Source organism: Lepus europaeus, chromosome 19 (genome assembly GCF_033115175.1).
Source record: "Lepus europaeus isolate LE1 chromosome 19, mLepTim1.pri, whole genome shotgun sequence".
NCBI classification, from domain to species: Eukaryota; Metazoa; Chordata; class Mammalia; order Lagomorpha; family Leporidae; genus Lepus; species Lepus europaeus.
The window spans coordinates 69802063-69820283 of NC_084845.1; the positions used below are offsets into that span (position 1 = coordinate 69802063).

An 18221-nucleotide genomic window follows, 5' to 3' on the forward strand; every position below is an offset into this window, starting at 1 on the left:
GCCTGTGGGCGCTGGCGAGGACCCCCGGTGAGACCCCCGAAGGGGGCGAGTTTGCACCACCCGGGCAAGCAATGCGGCTGCCGGAAGCCCGCGAAGTGACGTGAAAAACCCAGTTTATTCGGGTGCCGTGTTGAAAGCCACGCCGCGTTCGGTCGCCGGGCACATTTCCCGCGAACTCTGCGACGGACCCTTGTCCAGCGTCTTTTCCACCAAAATACACAGCATTGTGCGTGCCACGACCCTGCTGAGCTACCTTTGTGGGACCGACGGGCTCAGCTGCTCTCGGGACCAGGTGCCCCCTATACGCGGCCGTCGGCGCCACGGGCAGTGTTTGCAGGTGCACCTGTGTCAATCGCTGGACCACTCCCAGCTCCTGGGAGGGGGGAGACACACACACACGCACACACACGCACACACACACACGCAGACTCGGGCATGCGCACTGAGGATGGAAAGCTGCGCTGTGGCCAGGGCCAGATCCATGCCGATGGGGCCACGTCCTGCGAGGTGGAGCAGCAGGCACGGGCGTGGACCCCAGCCGCTCAGGCGGACCCCCAGGCCCCGTGCGTCTGGGTTACCTGCTCCACCCCAGCGAGGCCAGGGCTCTCCTCTCTGACCCCCCAGAAACCTGCCCCTTGCAGGAAAACTGGGACAAGGCCATAGGTAGGCTCAGGCCCACGGCCTGGACATCCCCTGCCCGCCAGGTGCATTGGCAGAGCTGGGGGTTTCAGTGGGAGTTACGTGGCCTGGGTTGTGCATGGACAGACGCCCCACGGATGGTGCGGCGACGGCCAGTGAGCGGCTCAGCCTCCGTGGCTCCTCCGTGTCCAGGTGCTGTGGGGCCATGGGGAGCTTCAGCCCCTGCCCATGTTGTCTGCGTTCTCATTGACGGGGGAGTGTTTTCTGTTCTCAAGCTGGGAGGCTCCACTTCCTGGTTCGTGCACCCATAAGAGAAACCCTTCTCTGGGGGTGGCACGCACCTTACACAGTCTCCTCGCTCCGTCCACCCAGGAGGCCGGGAAGCACCTCGCCCCGCAGCACCGGGCACGGAGTCCGCGCAAGGCACACAGGTGGTGTTGCAGCATCAGGAAGTGAGGAGGAGCTCGAGGCAGGCGGACGGAAGCCAGGGCCCCAGCGTCGGGCCAGTGTCTGAGGGGCCCGACAGCTCCCAGGAGCCACAGCTGGACTGTGGGCCCAGCGGTGTTGGGTGATGACCCGAGCCCACGACGCCGATGACTGCACACGTGAAGGAGTGGGGTGGAGACGGGTGCCCAACAGGATTCTAGGTGGTGGTGGGGAGGTGGGGGCTCTCCCGGACATGGGTTATATTCATTCCATCTCCATGAGCCGTGAAGAACCTGGGATTTCCTTCTCAAAGGTGTAGCAGGCTAAGCCTCCGCCTGTGGCGCCGGCACCCATTTGGGCACCGGTTCAAGTCCCGGCTGCTCCTCAGCTGATCCAGCTCTCTGCCACGGCCTGGGAAAGCAGTGGAGAATGGCCCAAGTGCTGGGGCCCCTGCACCCACATGGGAGACCTGGAAGAAGCTCCTGGCTTCGGATCAGCCCAGCTCTAGCTGTTATGGCCATTTGGGGACTGAACCAGTAGATGGAAGACCTCTGTCTCTCCCTTTCTCCATCTGTAACTCTGCCTCTCAAATAAGTAAATAAAATCTTTAAAAAAAATTTTAGGGGCTGACGCTGCGGCGTAGGGGGTAAAGCCACTGCCTACAATGCCGGCATCCCATATGGGCACTGGTTTGAGTCCTGGCTGCTCCTCTTCCGATCCAGCTCTCTGCTGTGACCTGGGAAAGCAGTAGAAGATGGCTCAAGTCCATGGGCCCCTCCCTATACCCACATGGGAGACCCAGAAGAAGCTCCTGGCTCCTGACTTCAGATCAGCGCAGCCAATTGGGGAGTGAACCAGCGGATGAAAGACCTCTCTCTCTCTCTCTCTCTCTCTCTCTCTCTCTGCCTCTCCTTCTATGTGCAACTCTGACTTTCAAATAAATAAATCTTTAAAAAATGTTGAAGAGGTGGGGCCTAAGTGGCCATCCCTCCTCGTGGGCGGGGCCTAGTGGCCTCCTCCCAGAAGGAAGGGAAAAGAGCAATGGCTGAGTTCAGAAACGTGAGCGGTAACTCGGGCAGGAGCCCAGGTCAGCGTCACAGTGCCCGGCGGCTGGGGACCCTTGATGACGCTGGAGGATTCTTCTTCGGTCCTCTCCAGCAGCTCGTCACCTGGCCCACTCACGAGAAAGAGCCGCCGACCCTGGCCGAGGGACATCCGCAGAGCACCCGACCGGCCCCCCGAACAGTGACGGTGGGCGGCGTTGTGGCGCAGCGGCTGAACCGGTTCCCTGGCTGCTCCACTTCCCACCCAGCTCCTCGCTCTCGCACCCTGGGAAAGCAGCAGAGGGTGGCCCAAGTGCCTGGGCCTCTGCCACCCACATGAAGACCAGAATGGAGTTCCAGGCTCCTGGCTGCAGCCCGACCCAGACCTGGCTATGGGGGCCTTTGGGGAATGAACCAGCGCATGGAGGATTCTCCCTCCCTCCCTCCCCTCTCCACCTCTCTCTTCTTCTCCCTGTTGCTTTGTCTTTCAATAAATAATTTTTTAAAAAAGATCGATTTTATGTATTTGAAAGACAGAGTTACAGAGAGAGGTAGAGACAGAGAGAGAGGTCCTCCATCCGCTGGCCCACTCCCCAGATGGCCACAATGGCCGAAGCCAGGAGCCAGGAGCCAGGAGCCTCCTCCAGGTCTCCCACTCGGGTGCAGGGGCCCAAGGACTTGGGCCATCTTCTACTGCCTTCCCAGGCCACAGCAGAGAGCTGGATGGGAAGAGGAGCAGCCGGGGCTTGAACTGGTGCCCATATGAGATGCCGGTGCTGCAGACCAGGGCGTTAACCTGCTGTCCACAGCGCCGGCCCCACATAAATAATCTTTTAAAAATAAATTTTAAAAAATAAAAATGTTCAAGAGCCGTCAGAAACTCCCTGTGTGCTCCTGAGAGACAGCAGTACGGAGCGGCTCCGGGAGCTGTGAGCCCGTCTTCCCCTTGGGGCGCTCGTGCTGCAGGGCCTTTCTGCCACATTAGAATTTACTGGCCAAAGAGCCCCAAAATGGGTCATCAAGCCGCCCTCTCGTTTGTACGCACCAGGCGCTTCGGCGGCGAGGGCTGCATTCCCGGTGCTGCCCGTTGTGGCAGGCACAGGCAGAGGGGTGGATGCCTACAATGGAGTGACAGAGGGGCGTGGGTCCTCGCACGTGGGGAGGGGACGCCTCCGGTGCACCTGCACCTGTCACCTGGGAAGCACCTGTGACCCCATAGGATGTGTCCACTCGGCCTCCAGCTCCGACTCCTCCCCCTCTAGCTGCCCAGCAAGGGAGCGAGCAGGCAGCTCAGGCTGCCCCAGGCACCCCCCGCCTCACCCTGGGCCAAAGGAATCCGAACCGCGGGGGCGGGGCCTGGGCATCTTTAGTTTTTCAAGCCCCCAGCCAAGGTTGAGAGCCACAGCCCTCCCCTGTGCTCTCGGGAGAAGCGTGAGTGGCAGGCAGCAGTATCCTCTCGGAGCCCAGAAGGGAGCTCGAAATACCACCCCTGTGGCAGTGAAGAGGTGCAGGACGGGAAACACCCTTGGAGGGTGGCCTTCCTGGGGCCTCAGCTGGGACAAGCAGGTGGCACGGTGCAGGGGGCAGGCCCTGGTCGTGGGAGAGCTGGCCTTCCCGTACGGCCACGCTCCTAGGGTCAGCAGCCCTCACCGCTGCCTGCCGTGTGACAGGGCGTGCACCTGCACCTCTGTGGTGACAACGTGACCTCCTGCAGGGCCGGCAGCTGGCGCCATGGCCGCTCTGACCCACCTGTTGCCCCTGCTTGAACATCAGTCTCCTAGAGCCGTCGCAAGGCTCGAAAGGACCCACACAGGCCAAGTTCTCAGCAGTGTCTGAGACAGCCAGGCTCCCTAACACGTGGCTCCTGTGCCTGCAAACAGCAGGTGGTGTGTCCCTGTCACTCCAGGTACGGCTGTCGGTTGCCTACCGCACAAGGGCGGCAGTGAGAAGCAAAGCAACAAAGACCAGCAGGGCCGAGTGTCGAAGGGCCCCGTCTTCAAGAACTTATACTTGGGTGCCGGCGCTGAGGCTCAGGGGTTAAAGCTGCCACCTGCAGTGCCGGCATCCCATGTGGGCACCAGTTCAAGCCCCAGCTGCTCCATTTCCAATCCAGCCCTCTGCTATGGCCTGGGAAGCAGTGGTAGATGGCCCAAGTTCTTGGGCCCCTGCACCTGCATTGGAGACCCGGAGGAGGCTCCTGGCTCCTGGCTTCAGGTCGGCACAGCTCTGGCTGTTGTGGCCATTCGGGGAGTGAACCAGAGGATGGAAAACCTCTCTCTCTCTCTCTGTAACTCTTTCAAATAAATAAATCAAATCTTAAAAAAAAAAAAAAAAACACAACACCTTACACTTGACCTTGAAGGCAGGGAAGCATTGAAGTCCGGTAGGTGGAGGAGCAGAACAGTCGGGGAGGGTGGAGTGCAGGGCAGGCCGCAGCACAGGTGAGCGTGGTGCTGATCCGACTCAGGGGGCCGCCGTGGGCACCAGCGGCAGCATCTGCCCACACCCACAGCCCGTCCTCGTCCTCTGTGTACACCGTGCCCAGAAGCGTCGGGCCAGGGCAGCTTCCAGACGTGCCTCGGGCGGCCACAGGTACTCCCCCGTCTACCTGTGGCTCTGCTGTGCCTGGCAGCGCCTCCCACCCCGCCCCGGCGTGCCTGCGTGTTCCTGCCTGCAGCCCGCCGGCTCCGGGTTTGGCAGGGGAGCCATCGCGACAGCCCCAGCGCGCTCTCAAATGGCTCCGGCACGGTGTGAATACACTCTTGTGTCTTTTTGCCATCTGCTGCTGTCATTAAAAAATTACATTTCCATCTGTTTTCACACTCCCCCCTCCCAGCCTCCCTTCCTGGAGGGATACAGCACGAGTCCCAGGTTGCGAGACCGGAATGTCGCCTCGGCTCTCGGAGCCTGCCCGCGCCACGCCGGCACCCGGGATCGTCCGTCTCCACCCGTTTGCAAGGCCCATGGCCATTTGCCTTCCCGGGTACTTGGAGAGCCACCTGCACGCTTGTTCCCATGCCTGCTTGTCTTTCCCAGGACAGAGCAGGCCAGGGGCAGGTGTCGGGCAGGTGTCCATGCTCTGCTCTGACCCAGTGTCCCGCGGAGCCACCCCCTGAGCAGCGGCTATGGCTCCAGCAGCTGGGTCCCTGCCACCCACGTGGGAGACCAGGCCAAAGCTGTCACCACAGCCGGGCGAGGACACAGGGTCTCTCTCCTCCAGTCCCAGGCAGTGTAGAGGGGAGGCTGCCCCCGCCCCGGTCCTAACCCTGGAACTTCCAGTCGGCCTGTGCGGCCCTGCCCGCGCCCGCGCCTGCACTGGGGAAGCCTTGGGAGGCGGAGTGCTGATGTCACAGCCAATCCTCAGACCCGTGTGGCATTGTCCCCACTCCCCAGATGGGCAAACCAAGGCCCAGGAACCCCCATTACTGACTGGCAATTCTGTGCCAGGCCTCACATGGGAGGTCCACAGGGTTATCCCACCTCACTCTCAAACGTGCTCCTTGGGGGCCGGCGCTGTGGCGTAGCAGGTAAAGCCACCGCCTGCAGTCCTGGCATCCCATTTGTGGGCCGGCTGGAGGCCCGGCTGCTCCACTTCCAATCCAGCTCTCTGCTACAGCCTGGGAAAGCAGTGGAAGATGGTCCAGTCCTTGGGCCCCTGTACCTGCATGGGGGACCTGGAAAAAGCTCCTGGCTCCTGGCTTTAGATCAGCTCAGCTCTGGCCATGGTGGCCATCTGGGGAGTGAACCAGAGGATGGAGGACCTCTCTCTCTCTCTCTCTCTCTCTCTCTCTGCTTCTGACTCTCCGTAACTCTACCTTTCAAATAAATAAATAAATCGTTAAAAAAAAAAAAAGTGGTCCTTGAAGGAGGGATTAGTACCCCCCCACCCCTGCAGAAAAGGCTCAGCGGGGTCGAGTGACTTCCCGAGGTCACACAGCACACCAGGCATCTGGCCCAGCTCTGGCTGCTACCCACTCCCCCATTCTATCTGAAAATTCCCAAGAGGCTGCACTAGCAGATCCCGCCTCCACCAGCCCCTCCTCACGGGGAGGCGGAGCTTGTCTGAGCAGGTGGGGAGCACCCCCCCTCCCCGCCCCCAGGGCGCAGTGGTCAGGGGTGGGGGCCCGTCTGCCTCTCCTCAGCACCCTCCCACCTGCTGACCTCACAGCACGCAGGCAGGGCGGAGGCCTCCAAACGCAAGCAGCCCAAAGCCTGGAATCCCTGTGACCCCTTGGCCACCAAGTCTTTCTCCCGGGCCCTGGAAGCAAGCCCAGCCCAGCTCCCCAGGGCAGAGCAGCCTCAGCCGGGCCCTCCTGCCGGCATCCCCGGCTCACAGCCACCCCCGTTGCCATGGGCACTAAAAGCTTGGGATAAAGAGGGCGATTAGCTGCTGAGAGAACAGGCCTCTGAGCCCCAGGAGGTGGCAGGGCGCCCCCCAGCCTGGGGACTGAGGCAGGCCTGGGGTAAAGGTCGGATCTGGCTCGGGGGTGGAGAAGCCAGAAGCGAAGAGGCGCTGGCCTGGTCCCTAGTGCCGAGGAGGGCAGGGTCATGTGGCTGGTGAGCGCCTGGGCTCTGAGCTTGAATCCCACCTCTGCCCCGCCCCTTGGGCAAGTGAGGGCAAAGGTCACCCCCTCCCACACTGCTGCTGCCCATCCCCTCGTGCCACGGGACGGGCCCCCAGCTCAAGGGGAACAAGGGCCAGGTCCCGGGCAGAAGCCCTTGAGTGGCTTGCCCTGTGCTCTGAGCTTCTGGGGAGGACACTGGGACCGGCATGACAACGCCAATGGCCAGGGAGTGAGGACCGGGCCCTCGCGGGTCCGAGGCACTGAGTGCGGAGCCGTTTGCCACACAGCAGAAAGCACACGGCCCGCTGCCCGTCTCCCAGGGCTGCCACGGCCATGCTTCCGGTTAAAATACGTGCAAGAAGCACAGGGCAGCGCCCGGCGCACGCACGCAATGGCATGAGCGTTCCCTTCGCCCACTGCCTGGGCTCGGGCAGCCTCACGGCGCAGGTTTAGGAAGAACGCGGCGCTGCTCCGCTCCCACTTCTGGGTGCCGAGGAGCACAGGCCACGGCACCGCGCCGGGAGGGGGCCCCGGGGTGCTTCCTGCATGGTGCATGGCGGGGGCCCTCACGTGGGGACACGGCCAGCGTGCTGGCTGGGAGCTCTCTAACCTCTTCCTCAGAGCCACGAAAGCCACCGCGCCCCCCCCAAGACCCCCCCCCACTCTAATCACCTCCCAAAGGCCCCAGCCCAACTCTTCAAGGCCCTGAGTTTATGGGGGGGGGCACATTCAAATCACCATGGTGAGCGCCTTGGAGAGCCGGTACACGAGACCAAGTCACTGCCTGCAGGGGTGCAGGGACACGGGGTCGGGGCGCCGGGGTGGGCGTGTGACGAGGCGCCACTTCCCCAGACACGCGCGGTGTGAGTGTGATCCAGGAGTGGCAGGAGCAAGCCAGGGGCTGCAGGAGCTGGGACAGCAAGGATCCCCCGCCTGCAGGGCCCCTGCGAGGGGCATCAGAGCACGGTGGGACCGCAGCCCGCAGAGCAGGGGCCACGGGCAGAAGGCATTCCCGGGACGAGGGCGGGCAGGAGGCGGGGCGGGGGGCCAACACCCCGACCCCGCTTGCTGTCCCTGTACCGGGCCTCGGTGTCCTCTCCCGCTGTGGAATCGAGGAAGGCCTCGGCCCAGCAGAGGGGACGCAGTGGGATTCAGGGCCTGGGTTATCAGGGCAACGCAGCTCCCGCTCAGCCTTGCTGAGACGCACGCGCTTGGACCACAGCCGCCAAGCCAGCCAGGGAGAGGCAGCTGCGTGGCGGGTGAGTGTGTCCCAGGGCCGCGTCATCCTGCAGGGGGGTCTCCTGGCCCCCGACAATGTGTCTCAGCTGGGGTTGCATGAGACAGGCGCCCCCCACCCTGGCCGTCACAGATGACGGCTGATGTCTCGTGTCCCCAACGCTCAGGGCTGTGTGCCATGCAACAGTGGGGACACAAGCCAGGGGCACGTATATGAGGACAAGCAGGAGGCGCAGCCGGGACGGAGCGAAGGGGAGGATGGCCAGGGCCGGCTTCTGCCGGGGCGGGGGCAGCAGGTGCAGGCTGCTCAGCGGGACCAGAGATGGAGCTGGCGGCAGAGGCGAAGGCAGGGCCCTCCAGCCCTCCCAGGGCCCTGGACGCGGCCCCAGGGCCTGACGTGGACGCCAGACCGCACCAGACGGGAGGCGAGGCTGGATGCAGGCGACGGAATGTGGGACCTGGGGGACCTGCAGGAGGGGGCAGACAGACGGGGGCAGTGAGCAGAGCGCGCGGAAGGGGTGGAGCATCAGTCTCTTTAAAAAAAATGGTATTTATTTTATTTATTTGAAAGACAGAGTTACAAAGAGAGAGAGAGGGGTCTGCTCTCCCCTGGTTCACTCCCTAGATGGCTGGAAAGGCCAGGCCAAAGCCAGGAGCCAGAAGCTTCTTCCGGTCTTGCAGGGGCCCAAGCGCCTGGGCCATCTTCCGCTGCTTTCCCAGGTGCATTAGCAGGGAGCTGCATCGGAAGTGGAGCAGCCGGGACTAGAACCGGCGCCCACAGGGGAAGCCAGCATCACAGGCGGTGGCTTAACCTGCTGTGCCACAGTGCCAGTCCCCGTGCTGCCATGTGAGGAGAGCACCAGGCGACGGAAGACCTCTCTCTGCATCTCTACTTCCCAAGTAAAATGAAAACAAATCAACAAAAACTTCTTTAAAATTAGAGATGGGGACCTCTGGGGTAGTGATCGGGTCACCATTAACTCAGCACAAGGCGCCGTCTCACCCGAGCCGCGACCTGTGAGCCGCTGTTACAGACACACCTGCCGGGGTCGGGCCAGGATGGCTGCTCGGGGAAGGCCAGCACCGGAGAGTGAGCCGCGGACGGCAGACCCGGGCACGGGAACAGCGAAGCCACAGTGACGTAGGCAGCAGAGCAGTGGTCCCCCCGAGGTGCTCCCCGGCGGCTGGCGGCTCCTCTGCCCCCAGCGGCCCCTCCGGGAGCGGCGCACAGGCATTCCTGTGGCTGGCGGTGCAGGGATCCCTCATCCCTGGCCGGGGCCCTGGCTCAGCAGGGATGAGATTTCCAAGGAGCGAGGGCAGAGCAGGCAGGAGGAGCTGAGCTGTGCAGGGAGCTGCCCTCACCGTGGGCCACGGCCACCCAGCGACTCGGCCCATGCACCACTCACCGTGGGGGCGCAGGCTGGGAGGTGGCTCCGGAAGCTGCCAGCAGTGGGAGGGAGGTGGAGGAGGCAGAGCCCATGGCCTCGGCCCCAGGGGTGGCCTCTGGCGCCTGCAGAAAGGGCAGGTCTGGCCTCTGTCCCGTTGCCGGGAGGTCACCTCTGGGCGTTGAGATGGCCCACCTGACCAAGTGTCTGTGCTTTAAGCCAGGGGCTCGACCTCTGCAGAGCGCTGGAGGCCAAGGTCAGCCAGGCAGGCAGTCTCCCCTGTCATGTGACCATGGCCCAGGCCCGCCAGGGCCGGGGGTGCTTACCTGGCCGGCAGTGCTCAGAGCGTGTTGTCACCCGGCGTTGTTGGAAGTTAGCGTGGAGAGGGGACGGCTGGAGGGTTGCCCCTGGTCCTGTGGGTGCCTCCTGCCCCGCGCTGATCCAGCCTGCACCTGCTGCACCTGCTGGAACCGACCCTACCCATGGCCCCGGCGGCTCCTCTGGGGCCTGTGGGTCCTTCCAGGGCACAACGAAGCCACCCCCTGTACCATCCCCCAGTCAACTCCTTGGCTCGGGCTGCTCTGGGGGAACCTGGCTACAGTGGTGGGAGGGAAACGCACAGGGTGCACACGCCAGGACCTGGCAGCCCGTGGGGACATGGACGGGGACACTGCGGGCGGGCGATCTCTGCAGTGCGCCGTGGTGCCTCAACACCTGCACTGCGCATCCGAGCGCCCGCTCAAGTCCCCGCAGCTCTGCTTCCCACCCAGCTTCTTGCCAATGTGCCCGGGAGGCAGCAAACGACGGCCCCAGGGTCTGGACCCTGGCTTCAGCCTGGCCTAGCGCTACCTATGCAGGTGAGCCGCAGATCCGAGTATTCCCTCTCTCTGTTGCTCGGCCTTTCCAGTAGATGAAATAAATATTTTTTAAAAAGCAAGCACAAGGCCAGCGCCGCGGCTCACTAGGCTAATCCTCTGCCTGCGGCGCCGGCACCCCGGGTTCTAGTCCCAGTTGGGGCGCCGGATTCTGTCCCAGTTGCCCCTCTTCCAGGCCAGCTCTCTGCTGTGGCCCGGGAAGGCAGTGGAGGATGGCCCAAGTGCTTGGGCCCTGCACCCCATGGGAGACCAGGAGAAGCACCTGGCTCCTGGCTTCGGATCAGTGTGGTGCGCCAGCCACAGCGGCCACTGGGGGGTGAACCAACAGCAAAAGGAAGACCTTTCTCTCTGTCTCTCTCTCTCACTGTCCACTCTGCCTGTCAAAAAAAAAAAAAAAAGCACAACCTTGCTTCACATCCAAGAACTGTGTATTTCTGGATCCCACAGCTGGCAGCGGCTCAAATGAGCTCCAAGTGACCTCGGGCCCCAGACCACGCCGAGGCCTACGGGGTGGGGGGGGGTCTAAAAATGGAGGGGGACAAGACGGCCAGGGCCCCCGCAGCCCGGGACTCTGAAAGCCACCTCTGTACCTGGATCCCCGTCCCCCCCCCCCCCGGGAAGCAGGACTGCCACTTTGTAACAGTCTTTATTCAGAGTGCAAAAGAGGACTTGGAGGTCACTTTTCTGGAGGTCATGTCTCGGTGTCGGTGAGACAGTGCGGAAAATCCCGCGCCGCTCCTCACGGAGAAGTCCGCGTGGCTGCTGGCCTTGGGGCGGGTCCCACGCCACCTGCTCGTCCAGGGCAGCCCTCACCTGCCGGGCAGTGCCCTCTCCTCTCCTTCTCCAACCGGGGTCAGCCGGAACGTGGAGCGGAGGTCTGCGGACGGGGCCAGGCCTCCCGCTGTGCCTCGCGGTTCCCAGCGCAGGGTCCCAGGCAGCCGGAACCCCAGACGCCTGGAGCAGGAGCCAAACCGATGGCCGGCAGCTGGCTCCCCTCAAGCTTCGGGGTCGATGTCTCCGTCATCCGGGCCTGAACCTGTCTCGTCCAGCCAGACTAAGGGCAGAAGGGGATTAATGTTGGGACGGAGCCCCCACCCCGCTGGGCCCTTTGCCGCAGGCTGCCAGGCCTGTGCCCACCCCCACACCCGTGGGCTGTGGCGTCACAGGAGCCTGAGCAGGAACCCCAGGAGCGCTGGGCCTCTCGGGGAGCTCCAGGCCAGCCTCCCCTCCACACCCTGCACCTGCTCTCCAACCTCGTGCTTCGAAGTCTGGCAGGGTCCCTGGGCCCCACCCGCAGCTGCCCCTGCTGGGGGAGGGGTGGGGGCGATGCCACCTCCAGCCTCGGTTTTGTGGATGAGCTGAAGCCACAGGGGCGGGGCCCTGCCGGCAGCGCTGCCAGGGAAACCTGGGTCCTCGCTCGGCATCCCTGGGGCCGGCCGTCTTTCCTGCTGCAGAATGCCAGCCACGCTGCCAGTGTCCTCCCGTCATCCCCACCTTACAGACGGGTAAACTGAGGCCTGGGGGCGGTGCCTCTTGTTCGTGGTCGCACAGCGGGTAAGGGCCAAGGCCGGGCCTCAAACTGAGGTTTTCTGGCTCCGAGGCCAGTGCTTTGTCCTGCACCTGCCTTGTCGGGAAGTGCAGTGGGCGGGGCTGGAGTTTTGCCACATGACTGAGCAGGAGGGGAGAGCACAGGAGGGTAGGGACACAGGTGCTCTGATCCTGGACTAACCCAGGGCCACCTAAGCCTAAAGGAACCCCGAGTGGGCCTTTGGCACAGCAGGGAGGCTGCCACGTGGGAGGTGCTGGGTTCAAGTCCTGCTCTGCCCCCGATTCCGACTTCCTGCTAACGCACTCCCTCTGGGGACAGCGGTGACAGCTGGCATCCATGGGGGCCCGGATGGAGCTCCCTGGCTGACCCTGGAGCTCCCTGGCTGACCCCAGCCCCAGCCACCGCGGGCACTTGATGGCAAACCAAAGGACAGGGGCTCGCTCTCATCGCTCTGCCTCTCAGAAATAAAATCGATTAAAAATAAGCAAATCAATGGAGCCCCCCCCCCCCCCCCCCGCACAGACCCCCGCAGAGCCGCTGTCATGGCCCTGGGCTCTTGCTGCCCGGGGAGCAGGCAGCACCGGTGAGCTCATCTCACAGGGCAGAACAGGAGGCCTGGGGGGAGGGGCTGGAAGGCAGAGCAGCCCCTCCCCCAGCTCCCAGATCAGACACCAGCTGGTGGGTGTGTGCAGGGGGGCTGCGGGGATAGCCCTGCCCCCGCCCCCTCCCCGGCTGTGTGCCCTTGGGGAGTCCCTGTCTGTCTCTGGACCTGGCCCTTCCCCATGCCCAAACCAGAGGTGGATGCTACTCAGCCTGCTTGGCTGGAACGACAATTAGCCCAGCTGCAGGGGAGGCTCGGTGCCAGGTGCGGGGGAAGCCACGGGGGAACACGGCTCCCGGCCCTCGGGGCGTACCACTGGCTCTGGAGGGCAGGCTGGGATGTAGCCTTGGCTCATCCGAACATTCTACCCAAGCACCGCCCCCCGCGGTGCCCGCCATGCACTTTGTATCAGCAGGTGCCCAGCAAGGCCTGTGTGTCGGGGGCTGGAAGTGGCTCCCGCCAGGGCTCCGGGGTGCCCAGCTCAAGCCCCAGGCCACAGAGGCCAGCCCTGCATCGCAGCTCCACCACCTACCAGCTGTGTGGCAGGGATCTCCCTGAGCCTCAGCTTACCCACCTAGGAAATGGGGATGAAGACCCCACCTGCCTCAGAGTCCCCGTGAGCGCTCGGTGGGAGGAGCAGCCCACCGCCCTTAGCCCGCTGAATCTGTCGGGGATGAGCGCCAACACGCTGCCCGCCTGGCCTCCCTCTCTCCCTCCCACTGCGGGGAGCCGTCTCCCTCCCTCTAGCAGGCCCAGGGCCCAGCCCGGGTGCGGGCTGATTCCAAGTGGCGCCGTGCGGCCAGCAGTGGCTGCCGCCAACGGGAGGCAGCGCTGTCCTGTTGGCAGGAGACGGCGCATCCATCAGGGAGCCTGGACGGCCCCATCCATCCATCATCCCGGCTGCCAGCAGGCTTTGTCCAGCCCATCGCTCCGCAGGCTGCGTCCTGCTGGGGCTGGGGCCGTGGCCAGGGGTGGCCAGGTTCCAGCACACGTTCATCGGCCCTGCCGCGGCCCCAGCCCAGCCTCACCTGTCGGCCTTGAGTCCCGGGGCAGCAGCACGCCCGTGGGGGTGGGGGGCGTGATGATGATGTCGGGCACATCCAGGTGCTTGTCGCTCAGGACGGGGGCCTGGTCGTGGCTGCTGCCGGTGCTGCTGACACACATTTTAAACCCTGAGAGGCCGGGCCGTGGACACACACGGACACACACGACAGAGAGACAGGCATGAGTGGCGCCGGGGAGCTGCCGCCGCGGCCGCCTCCCTCCCCGCGCCATTGCTCTGGGTCTGAGGGTGGGCGGCAGGTGGCCACTGCCATCCCCGCTCAGAGACGAGGAAACCGAGGCCCAGGGAAGGGCCCCTCCCCCAGGCCCCATCACTCAGCGAGTCTCAGTCCCTACTGGACCCTCAGTGTCCAGGAGCCCGACGGGAACAGCAGCGACGGTGCCTGGAACGTGGCTCTGACCACAGGGAGACCCCTGAGCTCGGCTCCGAACCCAGCCCCGGCGGACTCGGACCCACGGGCGGGAGGAGCCGCCAGGGCCTGGGCTGTCTCTGCCCAGAGACTTCTCAGGGCAGACTTGGTTCTGGACAGACACGGGCTTGTTTCACCCGTGTCACTTTTGGCCATTTCTTCTAAGTGGCTGAATTCACCGACCTCCCTCGCCCACGTGTTAGGTCCCGGTAACCCGGCCAAGCCCAGGCACAGGTCCCCGCTGACATGAGCGGCTCTGGTGGGGGCCGGCATCGTGGTGCAGTGCTATGCGGGCATATCCCATGTCAGGGCGCCTGCTGGAGTCCCGGCTGCTCCACTTCCCATCCAGCTCCCTGCTAGTGCGCCTGAGAGGGCCACAGAAGCCGGCCCAAGTGCCTGGGCTCCTGCACCCACGTGGGAGACCTGGATGGAGTTCCTGGCCCCTGGCTTCAGCCTGGCCCAGACATGGCTGTTGCAGCCATTTGGGGAGTGAACCAGTGAACGGAAGGTCTCCCTCCCCCCGCCACCTCAACACACCAACAAATCTTAAGGGAAAAATAAAGCAGTACTTGTAGTCTACTTGCGGCCTCTCCCTGGGCCACCTGCAGCCAGTGCCCGCCCCCAGCTTGGTGATGAACCAATCAGCAGGCTGCACACCTCTGACACCTCCTCCCTCCTCACACTGCCCCCCCCTCCCCCGGCCCGGGCTTATCCCTCTCGGCCCAGAGGACAGCAGAACCTGCCAGTCAGGTCACAGCCTGTGTGTGCGGGTCCTGACGCTTCCCCAGCTGTCCCTCAGCACTGGCCCCCTCCCTTCCCTCAGGACGGCACCAGCATCAAACGAATCCGAGCCTCACATCGCACGTGTTTCCACCAAATTCTGCCTGCTCGGGCCTTCTGCAGACACACACACGTTAGAGAATTCAAGGCGGGGGGGGGGGGGCAGCACTGTGGCATAGGAGGTTAAGCTTCTGCCTGCAGTCCCTGCATCCCATAGGGCGCCGGTTCGAGTCCCAGCTGCTCCACTTCCAATCCAGCTCTCTGCTGTGGCCTGGGAAAGCAACAGAGGATGGCCCAAGTGCTTGGGCCCCTGCACCCACGTGGGAGACCTCCGGTTGTCGAGGCCATCTGGGGAGTGAACCAGCAGATGGAAGACCTCTCAGGCTCTGGGTCTCCCTCTCTCTGTAACTCTGCCTTTCGAATACAGTGAATAAATCTTAAAAAAAAAAAGAAAAGAAAAGAAAAGAAAAGCTCTGGGGCCAGATGATGCAGCCACCTGTGATGCCGCATCCCGTGAGCCCCAGCTTAGGTCCCGGCTGCTCCACTTCTGAGCCAGCTCCCTGCTAACGAACCCGGGACAGCAGTGAAAGATGGCCCACCTCCTGGGCCCCTGGCACCCACAGGGGAGACCCAGATGAAGTTCCCGCTCCTGGCTTTGGTCTGGCCCAAGCCTGGCTATTCTGACCATGTGGGGAGTGAACCAGCAGATGGAAGGCCTCTCCCTCTCTCCCTCTCTCCGCTTCTCCTTCTCTCTCTGTGTAACTCTAACTTTCAAACAAAATAAACAAATATTTTTTTAAAAACACTCAATGGCCCTTGGCAGGGGCCAGGATCGCCAGCCCGGGAGCCCAGCGCAGCGCCCGGGACAGAGCCGGGAGCGCGCTCTACATTCTCAACGACGGCGTCAGGAATACGCAGCAGCGCCTGCGTCCCCTGGAGACCCTTTCCGCCCTGCAGTGTCCCCAGGGAGCCCCGGGGGGCAGAGGCCGCGGCCAGGAGCCCGGAGCCAGGGATGCTGCTCCTAATGCCCCCAAGAGGCCGGCGTGCGTCCCCAGAGGACTTGGAGATGGTGGCCCACAAACAGCTCACGACACTGCAGCCTCCTGCGTGCTCCCTCTCGGGGCTGGGCCACGCATGGAGAGGCCCGTGTGGGGCGGAGGGAGCCACGCCGGCGGTTGGCTCCTGGCTTGCAGGGGAGACGGAGCCCCGCAGCTGGGTCGCTCCCTGCCACTCGGCAATGTTCCCGCCTCACTGAAGCTGAGACCGGAGACGCCTGCTGTCTAAGCCGCGAGTCTGCGGCAGGTGCTTCGCACTGGGTGCCGGTTGGAGCTAAGGATGCCTGCCCCAGCCCCGGGAGGAAGCGCTGGTGGAGGTCGGCACTGCCCACTGGAAGATGGCGGGAAGCTCACACCTGCACCGCTGGCTTCCCACTCGGTGAGCGGAGCCCGTGTCTCTAGTGAACCAGAACCCAGAGTCCGGCTCCCCAGGGGCTTCTGGGGGTCCTTTCAGCAACGGCCACACCTGAGGGGGTGTGGGAGCCCGACTCACGCCTGGGCTCAGAAGTGGGGTGGGCTGTGCGGCCGGCACGTCCCTCACCTCGGCAGCGTCCTGTTTTTGACAAACATGGGGTGGGGTCACCCAGCTGTCTGAACCCCAAGATGCCTGGCACCAGCCCAGCCCAGGGAGCTTGTGCCACTGCCGCCCCCTGCTGGGCCCTCCACCACAGTCTCGGCCGTGGGACTTGGAGCCGCTCCGGACCGGGGCTCGGACGGTGGCTCTGGAACTTTCTCTGCAGCGGCAGAACACTCCTCCTGCCTCACCAGAGCCCAGGGCGGCACAGCGCAGAGAAAGCTGCCCGAAGAGGCCCCGGCCCCGTGAGCGCCTTCCCGTTTGGTCCTCGCTGCCCGGCTGGGGCAGCGCTACCAGCCCAGCTCACAGCGGCGGAGACCGAGACTGGGCCGAGAGCCACCTGCACTCGCAGGGAACGGCTCGGGGCAGAGCCGCGTCTGCACCCACACGCCGGCCGCCGCTGGTGCTTCCAGTAACCACGGTCCTGCCCGTGGGAGCCAGCAAAGTGTCTGGGAAGGGGCAGGCAGGAAACAGTTCCTTTAAGGATTTATTGGAAAGGCAGAGTGAGACGGAGAGGAGAGCCTTCCATCTGTTCACTCCCCAGATGGCCCCAACTGCCAGGTCTGGGCCAGGCCAAAGCCAGGGGCTCCAGCCTGGTTTCCCACACAGGTGGCAGGGGCCCAAGCACTGTGTCATTTCCCACGGCTTTCCAGGTGCAGCCGCGGGGAGCTGGATCGTCAGCAGAGCAGCTGGGACGCGAACCAGCGCCCACACGGGCCGCCGGAGGCCCAAGCTGCAGCTTAACCCATGGTGCCACAGCGCCGGCCCCAGGACCCGCTTCTGTGGGTCTGCACCAGCTGCACAGCTTCTGTCCCTGTGGAGACGAGTGGGCGTGGCCGTCCCACACCAGTTCCCGGGAACAGACGGCAGCCCGAGTTCAGCCCTGGGCAGCACCTGTGGTGGCCACGCCTCCTCCTGCGCAGGCAGCCTGACCTGGGACAAGACTGAGCGTCTGAGAGCTAAGGGCTCCTTAACGCCGGAAACAAAACCCAAGCCCCAGGCCCGGGCTGCAGGTGGGCAGTGGCCTGGCAGGACGAGGGGTGCACGGGAGCCCCTCCCCACCGTAAACGCTCCTGGGGAGGCCCCGCCAGATGGGAGGCTCCGGTCCACTTCCTCCTGAGGTTCCAACCCTGGAGTGAAGGGTGCTGGGAACGCCCACGCCCACTGAGGTCTGGACCCCAGGAGGGATGCGGGAGGGCGGGGCCCCAGCTCAGCGCAGGGAGGGAAAAGCTCAGAGCAGGATAAAGCCGACTTGGGGGATTAGAAAGCAAATGCCAGCTCTGGCCAGGACAGGGCCTCCTGTGTGCTCAGGCGGATTGTGACTCGTTAATTGCGTGCCTGCCGCAGGCTATTAAAAGCCTATTTCCTGAGGGGAAGGGCCTGGCTGGGATTCCAGGGGGCCAGGCCTGGGGGCAGGATGGGGGCTGGTGCCGGAAGCCCCGAGTGCCGGCGGCTCAGCCAGGGCTGGGGGCTGCAGCGGCCCTGGGGGCAGAGCCCTGTGCAAACCAGACTCAAAGCCCTGCCCTCAGCGGCCCCGTGCAAGCCTTGCACAGGGTCGTGGTCCTGGTGTGACCACTGCCCACTGGGATCCCCTGGGACGTGCCACGCCCACGCAGGCCCCTCCCACCTGCACCATCAGGCCAGGGCTGGGAACCCAAGCAAGGCCCTGCGGGAATAGTGGCTTTACTCTCCCAGCCTTAGCTTCCCTGTCTGTACAAATGGAGCCGTGAGACCACCTTGCAGGAAGAAGCCTGGCATGGGACCCACGGCCGCCCAGTGTGGGACACACAGCAGCCAGGGCCTGGGGAATGCTGACCTGGGGGTGACCAGCTCCCTCCACCGCCCCGAGTGTCCCTGACCAGGCTGTGTCCTCAGCACCCCCCCGCCCCGCCCCACCCCGTGAGAACAGCAGGATCAGGCCCTTCTGCGTACATGGAAGCCAAAGCTCACAAAGGCGGGGGTGAGGGGTCCGAGCACGTTTCCCATCAGCGGCTGCTTCTCCTTCTGAGGCCCGAGACCCC

At 64.2% G+C, this 18221-nt stretch overlaps 1 protein-coding gene across 2 annotated transcripts in view; it reads right to left on the minus strand.

Annotated features, from left to right (window-relative positions):
• Positions 1 to 10575: 10575 nt before the first annotated feature.
• C19H16orf74 (chromosome 19 C16orf74 homolog) overlaps positions 10576 to 18221 on the minus strand; it is a 35537-nt gene continuing 27891 nt past the window's right edge. For both annotated transcript variants that reach the window (XM_062176858.1, XM_062176857.1), the window contains exons 3-4: positions 13348 to 13491; positions 10576 to 11223 (exon numbers count right to left, since the gene is read on the minus strand). In XM_062176858.1, the coding sequence (XP_062032842.1) occupies positions 11165 to 11223; positions 13348 to 13491 (203 nt within the window). In that variant the 3' untranslated portion in view covers positions 10576 to 11164. The remainder of the gene's footprint in view (positions 11224 to 13347; positions 13492 to 18221) is intronic.